We start from the raw sequence: 15,054 nt of genomic DNA on the forward strand, positions 1-15,054 counted from the left end.
GGGGGTGAGCGGCACTGGGTGCTGCTGGCCCTCCTTGCCAAGGGCACCCCGCCTTGCCCTGGGGTCCGGCCCCCAGAGAGATGCTCCAAACGCCCCAGAACTCTGGGGGGGGGAGCGGGTTCCGGCCCGGCTCTCCCCCGGGCTGAGTTGAGGAAGCAGCGGGCTGTGGCTGGAGGAATTAATAACAGCAGTTGTTTTGTCATTGGCGAAGCCCTTGCTGTCACCAGGGCGGCAGACGGCATCTGCTGTCTGGTCGCAAACCGTGGGCCCGTCACCTCTGGCCCATCCGGGGAAGGATGGGGTTGAGGCCATGAGCCAGGAAAGCCCAAATCCGCAGCCCGGGAGGGTCAGCCACCGGAGCCGGGTGCACCGGGGGTTTGTCGTGCAAGTGGGTGTCAGTTTGGGTGGGTGCGTTTATCCTGCCCGTCTTTCTCATTTGCTCACCAAAACGGGGATGACGGTGACAGGCTCACGGCACGGTCCCCGCAGCGTGGTGGATGCGCGGTGTTATCGCCGTGATTCAGCACGGTCCGGGTTTATCGGAGCCGGCGCAGGGCTGAGCTCCGCGGGAATTGCCGAATCCCTTATTTCCTGGCACGCGAGGCGTCGCTGGATAAATCGCTGGCTTGCTTTGTTTACTTCTGAAATAATCAGCTTTGTGCCTATACCTTGGGCTTTATCGCACGTGGGGCTCCCCAAGTTATGGCAGTGCAACTCCAGCCCGATTTGCAAAATCAAAACAGATGGGCGCTTTGTTTTTCCTTATTGAGGGGAAGGCTCCTTACTGAAAGGCCCTATTACAATGCAAATACTGGGGTGGCGTGAATATTCAAACCACTGCGCTTCTTTTGAAGCTCTTTACATAAACTTACAGCGCTTTATATGCCATTGCCGCTTTGCTAATCTGGAGTGGAGCTTGGTTAACAGAATCCCTTTTTTTTTTTTTCCTGCTGACTTTGGAGGGTTTGGCCGTGTTTTGGGGAGCACGGTTGAGAGGTGGCATTGAGACGCAAAGCAGCCAGCGCTGGGCTGCAAAAATTATGACCGTGCTCAATGGGGAGGAGGAACCGCCAGCTGTAAAGCTGACTTTGGTGGTGACCCTTGAAGAGCCGGGCGTGCTGTCAAGTGATTTACTGATATTTGGGTGCTTCATTGTCCTTTTGGGTTTTTTTTTTTTCCCCCTTCCCTTTGGTTTCTCGGTACGACCCTTTGTGGAGCCGCTGCTCCGCAAGAGGGGGATGGATGGGGTGTTGCGGGGTGGGCTGAGCTCAGAAATCGCCCTGACACAGGCAGTGGCGTGGGGGTTTGAGGGTGTGTGCAGTGAATGACAGCAGCTTAGCCACAGCTGCGATGGATGAGATGGTTCATTAGGGGAAGGAGATAATGACTTAGACGAGACAACCTCAGCTCTGGCTTTCCAGCAAGGGCTCAAGGGTCTGGTTTCAGGTAGCTGCTGGGCATCTCGTCATAAACCCTGCCATTAAAAACTGGGGTCCTGGTGGTTTTTGGCAGCTGTGTTCGCATCGTCCCGGTTGTTACAAGTGCGGAGGGAAGGGCCAGTTGCTTTTAACCTGCCCACGCATAGCCTTGCTGCTTCAGCGCGGGGTGGGTGCTACCGAACAGTTACATCTCGGGGAGCGGGTGCTCGTGTTTTGGAGGTGGCCATGTGATGCAGCTTCGCTGGGTGCTTACACGCTGCTAATTGCCAGGCCCTCGTTTGAGTCAAGGCAATCAAGAGCAGCAGCGAAAGCAACATTTCTCTTGCTGTCCCTTGAAGGAGATGACTTGCTCGAGGTCGCTGCCTTCTGCGGAGAGCGCGTTGGGTCAGAGACAGCGTAGCCCATAGCCGCACGCCCTGGAGCGGGGCGGGCAGCGAAAGCAACATTTCTCTTGCTGTCCCTTGAAGGAGATGACTTGCTCGAGGTCGCTGCCTTCTGCGGAGAGCGCGTTGGGGCAGAGACAGCGTAGCCCATAGCCGCGCGCCCTGGAGCGGGGCGGTTGGTGATGCAGCCATGGGGGCGTCCGGGCAGAGCATCCCCAAAATCTCCACATTGTGCCACCGCGCAGCAGCACACGTGCTGTTTGTATTAATACCGTTTTGCACAGAAAAAGGCACTGTGCTAATTGTAGTGGGTTTACTTGGTGGTGCCATTGATTGACCAGGTAATCTCTGTCCTCATTAGTTTGAGGCTAAAGCTTGGAGGTTGATATTGATTCCAGGCATTTAATATGCGGAGCGGTAATTACTGTTTAAGCCTATATTGTTTGAGTTAAATATAGCTGAGAATTTAGTCGTATCAGGCCTCTACACTGTGCGCTGTGAAGGTTATCTGGCTCTCAGGAGGGAGTGGATTTAAAGGAAGGAAAGAAACGCCGGTGAAAACTTCCTTTTCTCATCATCCCCGAGTGCTTTGCTTCCCGGGACTTGTTACAGGGAGAAGAGAAATAAAGAATAATGTGGTTATGACTCCAAGTAGTTCTCCTAAACCTGCACCTTTCTGCGCCGTCTGCTCAAGCCGGTCATTCTGGGGGACTTGACACAGAAGGCCAGCTATAAATCTGAACAAAGTGATGCCCTATGCAGGGAACGGCCCTTCTCCTCCTCGCAAGGGACCGGGGAGCCCCCGCTCAGCTGCCGCCCGCCCCTATTATCCTGTCGGCTCAGGGCCGCCCTCCTGCATCTCAGCTGCCGGCCCATCTGGAGCGGAGATGAAAGGCTGGGGTTTAATTCGGGCTTTGTGTGCCTCTTGTGTTCCCCCCCCCTCCCCTCTTAGCGCTTTCTCTGCTGCCAGTCTTCCATCCCCGATCCCGCAAGGCAGTTCTGGTGCGCGGGTGTGGAGGGTGGCTGTGCACGCCGGGTCTCTGATGCTGCTGACCTCATTATTTTGACTGCTGGGTGATGCCAGGCAGCCTCGTGAGCTCATCAGGTAGGAGGATTGGGTGGTTGGTTCTTTTTTTCCCCCCTTCTCGAAGCGCTGCTGAATAATTCAGCCGGGAGTAGGCATCTTGGGTCACCTTGCGCAGCCGGCTGCGTGCCGGAGCCGGCTTCCTAAGATGGGGGTTGCGCAGGATGCGTGCGGGATCGCCTCGCTGCCGGTAGCTCGCCGTTGTTGACTGACTGCAGGTAGGCGAAGAGCGTTGTCCTTTATTTATTTCTGATGCTTTTTATGCTGGAAAGCACGAAATCGCCTCCCCAGGCTGCGCAGGGGTGGCTGGGTCGTGCCAAGCTGGTGCAGAGCCCAGTGAGCTCTCATCACCCCTCGCCGTGGGGACATGCAAGGCTGCCGGGGCCACCGTGCCCTCACCGAAAACTCACCTGGGCTGTAGGGCAGGTCTGGCCCCAGGCAGGTACCATGCACCCGATGCTCTTCTCATTTGGGGATTGTATTTTTCTTGCTGGTTTTATGGGCTCCCCAGTGCCTCCTCCCTCAGCCCATGCAAACTCATCCGGGGTAAGTTTTTGGGGCTGCCTGCTGGTACGGCACTGAGAGAGGGTGACCCCAATGCTCTGGCAGCACGGGTGCTTGGGGACACGTTGGGAGGTGGCATTTAGCTCTCTGCGCTGTCTAACTGGGGAAACTGGTTCTGGTGGTGTGGAAGTAGGGTCGGGTGCTGGAGAGGTCTCTGGGGGGCAGGAGGTGGCTGACCCTGAAGATAAGAGGCTCAAAAATGCCTGGGAAGCTCTGTGGGTCGGAGTCACCTTTGCTGCAGGCTCAGCTGTGAGTTTTGGGGCTGCCGGGGTGTACGGCCGGGGCGTGCAGGGCTCTCCTGATGCCGGTACCTGGCAGTAGCTGCTGTCAAGCCCCGTGTGTGCTGAACTGTGGGTGCAGGTGGGAAATGGGGTTGCCAGTGTGAGAACTGGGAAACTAGTTTGCTGCTTTCCTTCTGCTTGCAGGCACCTGAGTTTTTTGGGTGCTGACTCCTCCTCTGTGCCCTGGGTTGAATGCAATGCGTCTGCACCCTCGCTCCTCCCTGCAGCGCTTGGGTGCTTTGCTAAAGCAGCTCAAGAGGCATCTGAGGGGGCGGAAAAAACCAGGGGTCACCGAGAGTGTGAGGCTCAGGTAGAGCGATGTGGGGATGGGGAGGGATTGTGTCCGCCCTCTCTCGAGGTCTGGCGATTCTGCTGTCCTTGCCCATGTCAACGCAGGAGGAAGGACAGCCGGGCCGGGCTATTTCTGTCCCGTGGACCCTGCGTGCCGCTTGGCACCAGCCCTGCATCCCTCAACAGGCGCGGGAGCCCGGTACTGCTCTGCATTGGCATCCGCCCCTGTGGCCAGCGAAATCAAGGACACGGCTGCTGCAGTGTCTGCCCCAGAGATTTCCCAGTTATCCAGCCGCGTTGGTGGGACAGGCTTTTCTGATTGCCCCTCTGCCGTGGGGCGCTTGTGCGAGCTGATGTGGTGGCTCACGATGCTCTTGAAGATCAGCGTGTTCCTCGAGGCTGCGGTGGTGGGCAGGGGGGTGCAATCAGGCTGCACCTTGCAGTCGGAGCAGCTCTGCTTGTTCTGGGATGTCCACGAGCGCTGCCGGTGACACAGGCAGCTGCAGGAACCCTGCGATGCCAAGAGGGAGGAGGGGAGGTGGCTGCTCCGTAGCAGAGCTGGACAGTGAGGGGGTTTGGATAGGACCCCCTCCCCCCTCTTTGGGAAATCTGGCTGAGACAACCTGCAGCAGCGTGGGCAAAATTCACACGGAGACCTGGCTGGCGCTGGGTGATGGTCTGAGGCTGGCCGAGCGTACTGGGGTTGTGTCCTTGGGGCGCTGGGTCCCTGCAATGCCCTTTGCCACTTGATGTGCCCTGGCGATGATGGCTGCGGTGCCTATTGTGCCTGCCAGGGTGGTGGCACGTCCCCCGCGGTGGCCGTGCACACCGAGGCTGTGTTGTGGCACTGGGTTACACTGCTGCTGCCCCGAGGCGGCGGGGAGCCCCGCAGCCAGGCTGGGTAAACGGATGCCAGCCGAATCCTTCATTTCAAACAGGAAATTTCCCTCCCTGCTCCCCTGCCAAAACAGTTCCTGGGGCTGCGATGCTCTGGTTAGCAATGCGGTGAGAGAGATGAAAAATTCCTGACTTGGAGGGGAGGACGAAGCCCTTGGGCGAGTGGCAGGGAAACCGCCTGGGCTTTGTTTGCTGGTGCAGGAGACCAGATACATTTCAGCTGTCTCCATGCTGGGGTCAGCTCTGCTCCAGGGCTGGGTTTGCTGCCAGCCTAGCAGTGTCCCCTGTCAAACACTTCTCTGCCTTCAGGTTTGACCTGAAGTACCTAAAGGAGAGCAGTGCAGTGAGTGCCATGGGACTGGGCGGTGAGCCGGTGGGGACGTGTCCTCCGCAGGCACAGGGCACCGTGTGGCTTTGTGCCAGGGTTGTGGAGGAACGCAGAGATGCTGCACGCTGGCATCAACAGGGCTGATGGCACCCTGGGTCTCCCTGCACCCAGGCCAGCATAAAAAGGAGCATATTTGGCGCAGGGATGCATTTTGTGTTCGTGGAGGAAGGTGTACACGGTGGCTGGCTGGCCTGAAGTGTTTGGGGTGGGGGGAGAGGCAGTGGTTGGGATCTCCTGCCTTCCCCTCTGCAGAGCAGAGCCCCATGCTTTGTTCCCTGCCACTGGTGAGCTGTTGCTGCTGGGATCGTTGTTTATCTTCTTGCTAAGGCGGGCAAAACATCACCTGCAACACCTGGGAACCAGGGGAGCTCAAGGGAACAATTTTCCCCTGCAGCACCTCAGCTGCTTCAGCTGAGCCAAATGAGCTGCTCGTGGAGCCAGTGCGAGGTGGCACGTAGGGACGTGCAACCCAGGGCTGCCCCAGCCACCCGGGCTGTCCCCACTCTGAGGGTTTGGCTCCGCAGGCTTTTTTTTCCCCTTGGTCTTTCTGCTGTGTGACTTCTGGCTTCACCCAGCGGTATGCGAGAGGCTGGAGGGGTGGTAGAGCACCAGGTTCACTTAATGTGAACAAAAACTGCAGCAAACGGCCTCGTGGGCTGCCCCTGTACCAGCCATTGGGGTTTTCACCTTTGCATGCCGTGCTGCGGGCGCTGTGGTCAACGCTCACTGGCCCCATCTCTCCCCGCAGGTGAGCGTGGCAGGCTATGGGATGGATGAAGCTGAGCAGGACCAGTATGAAGCTCGCCTCAAGGAGCTCTTCGACAGCTTCGACAGCACGGGCACGGGGTCCCTGGGGCAGGAAGAGCTCACTGACCTCTGCCACATGCTGCACCTGGAGGAGGTGGCCCCGGCGTTGCAGCAGACCCTCCTCCAAGGCAACCTCCTAGGCAGGGTAAGGCTGGGGCGATGGGGGGGGTCCAGGGCTTGGGAGCAAGGCAGTGCCGGGCAGCTGCTCCCGTGCATGTGGGAGGGTGATGAAAAAAGGCTGAATGTCTGTAATTTGTGAATATCCAACATCCCTGAGGCTCTGGGGCTGCAGGACTTGCAGTGTCTGTTGTTCTGTTGAGCAGGGTGGGTGCAGAGCAGCCTCCAAGAGGGGGATTAGTGATAATGGGGAAGGAGACTGCTTGCTGGTGTGTCTTCCCTGACTGGAGGCAGTCTGAAACTCTCGGAAACCACCACTTTACGCTTAGCCTTGTGTGCTGGCATTGCACTGATGCAGGGTGTGTTTTCCCAGGGTCCAAGGCCGGACTGAGTGCCAGGTCCCTGACGCCCTTGCACCAGTGCTCGGCTGAGCGCGCTCCGGCTCTCACAGCGCACGTGCCCCCCAGCACCGGTTAGTGCTGCTTCTGGTCTGGGTCATCTCCCCGAACCAGCTCACCAGGTGCTTGCACAAACTCTGTGGTGCTTGGGGTACATGGAGACCTAAAGCCAGGGCTTGAGCCTGTGATTTACGTTGACTTAAGCTGTAGTTAAACTGGTGGGGCCGCGTGCAGTCATGCACGTTTCTCTGAAGTAGAGAATATTGTCCAACCCCAGCAGCTGCTGGCTGAGCTGCCTTTGTCCATGTTACCTGATGTTGGTGTCTACAGGCAGCTGTAGTTATCTATCACAGACCCACCTGGGATAGGTTTTTGGGGACAAATGTCTCCTTCCTTCTGCGGGGCTGCAGCGTCTCGCCAGCCTGTAGAGGGGAGCTGTGGCTGGTGAGCACACCATGCTTTCCAAAGCGATTTTTCAGTTGTGGTTGTACCTTTATAGAGTTAAATGCCAGGGTGTTGAGCACAAGCTGCTCGCCCTTGGGGACCTTCATGTTCAGCGTGGATGTCCTTGTGCTCCTGCGCTACCTCCTTCCCAGCATGCTGTGCTCGGAGTGCATCAGATGCTTCCTTCAAAATCACCCTGAAATCCCATCACTGCTCATTAAAATCAGAAAACACAAAACAGGGCAGGCGGGGCTCTCAATAGACATGAGCTTAGCAGCCGTCCTGACTCCAATTTCCTATCAAACTGCAGTTTTCACATAACAAAATAATTCCTTTAACAAACCTCCTCTTCCTCACCTGCCCTGGGGCCATAGCTCTTCCGCTGACAGCGAGCGGTGCTGGTGCGGGAGCACGGATGGATCCAGACGGAGGTTTCTGACCTCTGGAGCTGCAGCGTGGCATTTGGTTGAGCGCTGGAGACTCCGTGCTGCTCGGCCGTCTTGAGCTTCTGCCGCTCGGATGCTGTTATCTGGCTTTGCCGCTCGCAGGACGGTGGGATAGAGGGAAAGGAAGGGCAGTACTAAAGATGTGGTTGTCACAGCTGGTCAGGACTAAAGCAACAGCGCTCATCTCTGTGACCTGCTCAGAGTGGGTGAAAAGCAAAGTTAAATGCAGTAAACGCTCAGCCCAACGGCACCAAAAAGCCCCTGCTAAAGCATCCCAAGTGCTGGGTCACGCTCGCCCTGTTCCGGCCAGGAGCTCCATCCCGGGGCGCGAGGCATCCTGAGGAGCGTTTTTATTTCATTCTGCCCCTTTGTCTTTGGGGACGGTTCTCACTTACAACCTGGAACTTGAATGTCAGAATAATCTTTGTCTCCAGCGTTTGCTCATGTCTCCCCGGCATTTGTGCTCGTTAGCAGCAGCAATGGTCCATGGCTAAGTGTGAGCCTGATTTAATAGCTATCGAATCCTCTGGGTTTCCTAGGGAGCTCGCGGGGAGAACAGCAGCAAACACGTTGCTCCCCAAGCGCAGGCTTCTTGCACCTGCCCTGCCGGCTCCTTGCTGCAGATGGTCCCTCTCGGTGGTGGGAGCAGCCTTTGTTTGTCTGCACTTCCAGGGGCCGGGTTTTATGGGAGGGCACCGGCGAGGGGGGAGCGTTTTGTCTGCCGAGGGGCGACTTGGCAGGGCCACGCGCTTGCTTTTGTGCTGGGGGCTCTGCTCTGGGGATGAATGTGGCGTGATGGGGCTGCTGGGGTGGACCGGGAGCTGAGCTGGCATCCCGGTGACAGGCTGCACGTGCTGCCTTCCCTGCCCTGCTCTGTGTGATGCTGTGGGGATTAAAGGGTACACGCTATCTCCGGGGTCCGGTGGGGGCGTGTAAATCCTGCCCTGGCTCACGGCAGAGCCAAACCATCCCAGAACAGCTTCTCTCACGCGACTGCGTGCGGAGGCGATGCTCGCAGCAATTCCTGGGATTCCTCGGGAAGGCTGTTTCCTCGGGCCCCTTGCACTTGTCTGTGGGGCCGAGAGGATGCGTGCAGACGTGCCCTTCTCATCTGGCCTCCGAGAGGCAGTGCCTGTTAATTAGCAGCTAATGCGGAGTCGTGTCTTGGGGACAGTGCTCATGGGCCGTAGCGATGACTGCGGTTATATGGTTTGCAGGGACAGGGATAAGTCGGGCACCTCCGGACCCTGCCCAAGGACTGTCCTTCGCGGCTGTCCTGAAGCAGGGACGGGGAGTTCAGGTTTCACCCTGCCCTGCGCTATTGCATTAGCAAGCCCACAGCAAGGACACCGCAGCGTGGGGTTTCACTCGTCAGCTCCCTTCAATGCTTTGGCTGGTGACCTCTTGCAAATATACTCCCTCTGAGCCTGCTGTGACGCTGCTCCTCTTAATGCGTGGTGGCTTTTTGCGTGCCAGACAGGAGACTCGGTTGCAAGGTTGCCCTGTTCCTATGTCTTCCCCACCTGACGTTTCCCTCTGCAACCTTCTGGCCACCACTGCTGGAAGGAGTCTGTAAGTAGGGACAGGGCTTTGGGAAGAGGACTCTACTCGAAGATGAAGGAGAGGGAGCTGGAAGGAGCCACCGATGCTCGTTTGCCCCAGGGAGACTGGGGTTGCAGACTGCTGCTTTGCATTGGAGGGACAAATAGCGAGAAGCAGCAGGTACCTTGGCACATGCACGCTCTCTTTCTAGTGCTAATAAGTCACAGCTTCATAGGAAACTTGCTTTAAAGCAGGCATCAAGATTTCTCAAAGGTGCTGGTGTTGCTTGGCAGCCAGCAGCTTGGTTGGTCCCTGATTACCGTGGGGAAGCTGGGCTGGGCTTGCTATGTCTGTATTGGCATATTAGTCTAGTTTGCCTCTGACTTACTTGTTCTGGCAAATTCTCCTCACCAGGGACTTGATGTGCCCCCAGCACTGTGCAGAGCCCTGGTCTTGCTGTGGGTTTGCAGGGACGCATATACTGTCCCTGATCCACGCCTCTGCATGGGCACGAACGGATGCCATGCCGTTGCCTCCCAAACTCTGCCGCGTTCAGGCTGGTTTGGATCAGCTCTCAAGTTGCTGTTTGAGGCCCCCCGTGAGCAGATGCACAAGTTGGTGCTTCCAAAATACCCCAAATTCAGCTGAGCACATTGAAAAGAGCATCAAACTTTCAATACCCTGACACTGGTTTGCTGCTGTATATTTACTGCCTTGCATTTGTAAAGTTTTTGGGTTGGCTTGAGTGTCTGGGGCTGTTTTCCAGAAGTGGATGGTGCTTTGTGCAACGCTGCTGCAGTTAGCGCTCTCCTCCCCGGGGCTGTCCAGGCCCGACCTCTTGCTGGGAATATTCTCTAAGCAAAATTCAAAGGCTATTGATGCAGACTTGTGCCGGCCCACGTGGGCTGTCGTATCCCTGGAAGTGCCCCTTGCACTTGTGGGGAGCCTGCGGCCTCCCTAGCACGGGCTTTCCAGGCAGGAGTGTGACCTTCCATCACAACACGTGGGTGCTGGAGGTGTGCAGATACTGAGCACGCGCGTGTGGGGTGCTTCGTGATGTGGGCATTGCCTGCACTGTATCTCCTGGGGATGCACGTCCCCCCCCGCGTGCACACTGGCATTTAAATTGTATGGAGATATAGAGCGAGGACGTTGCTGAGGAGCCGTAGCAAAGGATCGCTTTCTTGAAAATGTGAGATATTGCGGCATTTGTGGCTTTGCTGTCCCACCGGCTGCCTTGCCTGGCTTGTACTTGAGCACGGCTCTAATTTTAACAGTTGCATTTCTCTACGTACTCTGTGTACAGATGTGCATCCAAGGTCAAATGTGCGCCACAAACAGATACTGGTTTTCCTGGTTATCTGGTGTTAGGATGGGCCGGAGGTTTTCCTGAAGAAAAATATCCCCCCTCTGCCAGCTTGGGCTACATCTACAGAGTTGGGTGCTGCCGCTCAGAAGGCGTTGCGGGACCCCTCTGAGCCTGTGCAAGTGCTCGCTGTGTGTCTCTGCGCTGCTGATTTGCATTTTAAATTTTTAAATCCTGCTGCACGGCAGACCGCGGCGCTGGCATGGGGTGCTGGAGGATGGCCGCCTCCTGCTCCGCAGCCTAATCTTCCCCGGGTTCCTTTGGACGTGGTGGTCATGGTAAAATCGCTCTGTGGCCTCGACGCCGGAGCCATCTGTCCCGCAGGCAGCTGCAGCAGCGAGGGCTCAGCCCTGCTTCTTCATTCCTCCCCTTCGTTAGTGCTTCTTGGCAAACACAAGTTACAGGGCTCATTAGGCAGAGCAGGTTACGTGTCGGTGGTGCTCTCCACACCTGCCCAGGCGGTTTTACTCTGCCCTCTCGTTTGGTGTGTTTGCAAGAGTGAGGCAAAGTGATTTTTATTTTATTTTCTTGCTGCCGTGAGGTCTCATCCGAACCCAGCCCCAGCACCCATCCGAGGGACCAGCTCTGTCTGTCCCTGTGGCTGGGGGGGCCGGTCCCCTCCTCTGGAGATAACAAGGGGGGGGGGGGGGGTGCTATTTTCTTGCTGCCGTGAGGTCTCATCCGAACCCAGCCCCAGCACCCATCCGAGGGACCAGCTCTGTCTGTCCCTGTGGCTGTTGTCACCATCCCCTTCCTGAGAAGATACCATGGGGAGAGGACCTGTTATTCGAACACCCTCATCTTTTATTCATCCTCATTTAGTCTAAATGTCAAGTTTTTTTAATCAGGCAAATTCTCCTATCTCTGTAAACTGTCCTTTTGAAGTACACCAGCGTTTGGAAATGAATGGCAGCAATTAGTATTCAGATGAAGGCAGCCCTGACAAGTTTCTTTGCTGAACATATTTCTAACTGTTTAATTACTCAGGGAGCCTGCGTTTAAAACCGCAGGGGTGATGTGCACTGAGCTGGGGTGTGAGGTTCTCCCTTTCCCCAGGGGCCGGTGGCTGAGCCCCCAGCTCCGCTGTCGTCCCCTGCCTGCCGGGGAGCACGTTGCTCTTTTTTGGGCTGGTTCGACCCCGAGAACAAGCTGGCAAACTTCAGACCTGAACTTTGCCGCTCGTGCCTACCCCAGCGGCATTAAAATCCCCTCTGACTGCGGCTCCTGCCCTGCGTGCCGGATTTGCAGCAATCAGACCTGCCAGCAAGAGCAACCTCGGTGGGTTCTTTAAATACAAAGTCTCTTGTTCAATGCTAAAAATTCTCCTCAGATTTATTTAGCCAAAAGAAATTGTAGCAGCCAGCTCTGCCTCGCCGCTGACCCATGTCAAATAGCTTCCCCAGCTGTCCCCGGGCTTCCGTCCCCCCCACGGCTGGAATTGCTGACATTCCCCGGCGCGGCTGCGAAGGATGCTCTAGCCCCTTTGCAACGGTTCGTGGCGGTGAGGCAGGAGGCTTTCCAGGAAGATGCAGATGGAAGAGGGGGAAAAAAAAACCAACCCAGTGATAGGATCATCCCTCCTTTTTTTTTCCCCCCATAGCCATGCTCCAGACCTGGTATTTCCAGTCCAGCCCTCGCAGAGCTGCAGCAGGCGCGAGCCGGGGCAGGGCTGCCCTGGAAAGGGTGCGACTTTCTGCCATCCGCTTTGGAAAGTGTTTTCTGAAGCTTAATTAGGGCAGTGGAGCATTTCCGCAACCGAGTATCTCATCAGGACTGGTACCTCGCTGTATGAGCCATCAACCCTGGCCAGGTCATCTCAAGTGATGGAGATGCTCCCTGGCCCTCTGGATACATTATTTCAGCTTCTTGCTTGATGGAAAACCCCAACTAATGCACTAAAACCCCAACTAATGCACTAAAGCAGTGGCTTTGGGTCATTGTGATAACAATCATTTTTTTTTTACATGTCAGGGACACTGGCTGTGTCTTTGTGTTGCTTGCTGTCATTTCTCCAGGCCCCAAAACTGAACGAGCCGAGGTTCGTTCGTGCCCCTTGCCGAGGCGCTCAGCAGGCACAGGCATGCTCTCAGCTCAGCGTGGAGGTCTGAGAGATTTGCATTGCCGCTCATCTTCCTGCTGGATTATTGGCCTGATATTTAATTATCCGCACCAGCCTGATTTCCTCCTTTCTTCCTTTTTCCACAGGTCCACTTTGACCAATTTAAAGAAGCACTTATCCTCATCTTATCCAGAACCCTCTCAAATGAAGAGCACTTCCAAGAAACAGGTACATACTAAAGTTCTCTAAAATAGTACATTTTCTTGGGCAAAGCAGATTTGGGTGGCTCTCACAGAGGATCTTAGAAGAGAAAGTGCTTTTTAGGTGCTGAGGTAAGTTCTTCTGCTTGGATGCCCAGACCTAGGGAGAAGGGAGAGTTAAGGTCTGTCGTGGAGCCTTGTACAAAAGCGTTTTCTGAGCTATTAGATATTTGTATCCCATTATCATGATCTAAATGCCCAGAGAGGCACGTGATGTCTGCATGTAGACAGCTAACAGCACTTCAGATGCTCAAGATGTCCCATGGCTGCTAAATGGGCTGAGGTGTCTCTATCCAACACCACTTCTGGCGGCCAGGGATGCTTTAGGAGCCCTCCAGCTGCAGCAGATGGTTATGGGCAGGCAATCAAATGGCTGCTTTAATGCTGCTGCATTTTCCCGGCTGGGGCTGGCACATCCCTTTGCCCTCCACTCGAGTGCTTCGGCTCCGAGGTGGTGCGACCGCAGCGCAGGCGCAGAAGCCCCAGCCTGGCAGGAGGGTTTCCGAGCTCTGCCTCAGGGGAGCCTCCGCTCTGAGCTGAGCCGGCGGCAGCCCCGGCAGCCGGTGCGCTCCCACTGTGCCTCTCCAGGGGCCGGCGGTGGGATCTGTCTCGAGGGACAGCGGTGCCTCACCAAAACCCATGCTGGCTTTGGATGCTACTCTGTTTTTGTGAAGGTTATAAGGGGAACCTCTCTGCAAGAGCTCCTGGAGATGAGCTGCTGGACACAGAAATACCCCTCCTGTCTGGTGTTGATTTTTGTTTTTTAAAGTCCATTCTGTTTCCTTGCGTCTGAGATCAGCAGGATGAGCTCAGTCCCGTAGGAAGCTACTCCGAGGTGTCTGTATTTCTCCCAGGGGACATTCAGTCTGGCCCAAAGATGCTTCTGAAGAAGATGAGCCCTCTGACAAACCAGGTTGGGGCTGGTTGGAGAAAGCAGTGGGCGCTGCAAGTCCTCGCTATCCCGTTTTCTCCTTCCCTTTGTTTCAGCGTGCCTTTAAAAAGTGGCTTTTTAGACCCTCAGGAGGAAATAGGGTCACAGCTTTGGTGTGCCCCCCCCACCCCCCCAGCCCTCCCCATGCACAAGGGGCTGGTGGTGCTGGGAGCACTGGGGAGGTGTGGGGCCAGGGTGAGGGCTGAGCCCCTGCAGCTCCAGCTGGAGCGGGGGGGCTGAGGTCTGCCTGGTGTCACACCTGTATGTAAATCCCTAATCCTGCCTTTGGAGCAGCGGGAGCGTGAAATCCCCAAAGGAGAAAACAGCTTAGCAAGGCGGGAGAGGGAAACTCCAGGTTTCCTCTCCTGGAGCATCGATCTCAGCTGGAGCATCCCGCACTCGAGAGCGCAGCCAGTTAGCAAAATGACAACTTTCCCCCTTAAATAGGCTGCAAAAACCGCAAGGCCCAAGAGATGCAATTGATGGATTTTTTTTTTCCCCACTCCTCGTTTCCAAAGCTCTTAATGCTTAGAGGGAGATGGCGATGACAGCTCTTGCACCTGGCATCCCTTAATGCAGTTTTCCCGCAGGTCCGTGGGCGCTCAGGAGCGAGGGGGGGAGCCTCGCCGGTGCCTGGCCGAGGGGCTGGGTCTCCTGTGATCCCTTCCAGCCCCTCGGAGAGCTGGCGTGGAGCGGGAGGCAGCCCCGGCAAACCAGAACTAATCCAGCATTCTGTGTTTATTGGGGAATCATATGGCTGAGAAGCTCCGGCTTGATTTAAATATAAATAAATCTTCTAGAAAGGGACTACATTTGGGGTTATCGCAGGGGAAATTACAAATGCAGCTGGCAAGGGGAGGGTGGCTGTGTTGGAGCTGGAGGGCCCTCCTTGGGGACACGTTTGTCAGCTGGGTTTTGCATGGCAGGTAATCAAAGGGCACGCGGTGCAGGTAGGGAGCCTGCGCTGGGCGGGCCTGGGAGGCATTTATTTTTAATGCGTTTTGACAGGTCGGTTAACGCCGAAGTCTTTGCTTCTTTTAATTTAGATCAAACTTGAGATTTGGAGAACAAGCTGCTTTGTGCTGTTGGTGTCAAACTGTCAGTGACTGTGGAAATGCTGGTGTTACAGCCTGCCCCGGGCTTGGGAAAAATTGAGTTAAGAGCTCCAAATCATATCATTTAAATTCATTTAAATGAAAATTTAATTTGGGGGATGCTGTGGCTCTACCCGGAGACTTGGGCGATGGGAAGGTCCCTTGGGTCTGTGAGCAGCCGGAGGGCTTGTGTCTCTGCTCTACAAACCAGCTGCTCCCCTGCAGCCCCCAGACAGTCTGTGCTACACGGCCGAGGGCACCCG

General features: G+C 56.1%; 1 protein-coding gene across 2 annotated transcripts in view; it reads left to right on the forward strand.

The window, feature by feature from the left end:
- Positions 1-6,075: 6,075 nt before the first annotated feature.
- Positions 6,076-15,054, forward strand: part of NIN (ninein) — a 58,489-nt gene continuing 49,510 nt past the window's right edge. The window contains exons 1-2 of one of the 2 annotated variants that reach the window (XM_009289854.2): positions 6,076-6,279; positions 12,653-12,734. In XM_009289854.2, the coding sequence (XP_009288129.1) occupies positions 6,097-6,279; positions 12,653-12,734 (265 nt within the window). In that variant the 5' untranslated portion in view covers positions 6,076-6,096. The remainder of the gene's footprint in view (positions 6,280-12,652; positions 12,735-15,054) is intronic. The other variant, XM_009289855.2, reaches the window with a different exon arrangement.

The sequence above is a fragment of the Aptenodytes forsteri genome, unplaced genomic scaffold (assembly GCF_000699145.1).
Source record: "Aptenodytes forsteri isolate BGI_AS27 unplaced genomic scaffold, ASM69914v1 Scaffold76, whole genome shotgun sequence".
NCBI lineage: Eukaryota > Metazoa > Chordata > Aves > Sphenisciformes > Spheniscidae > Aptenodytes > Aptenodytes forsteri.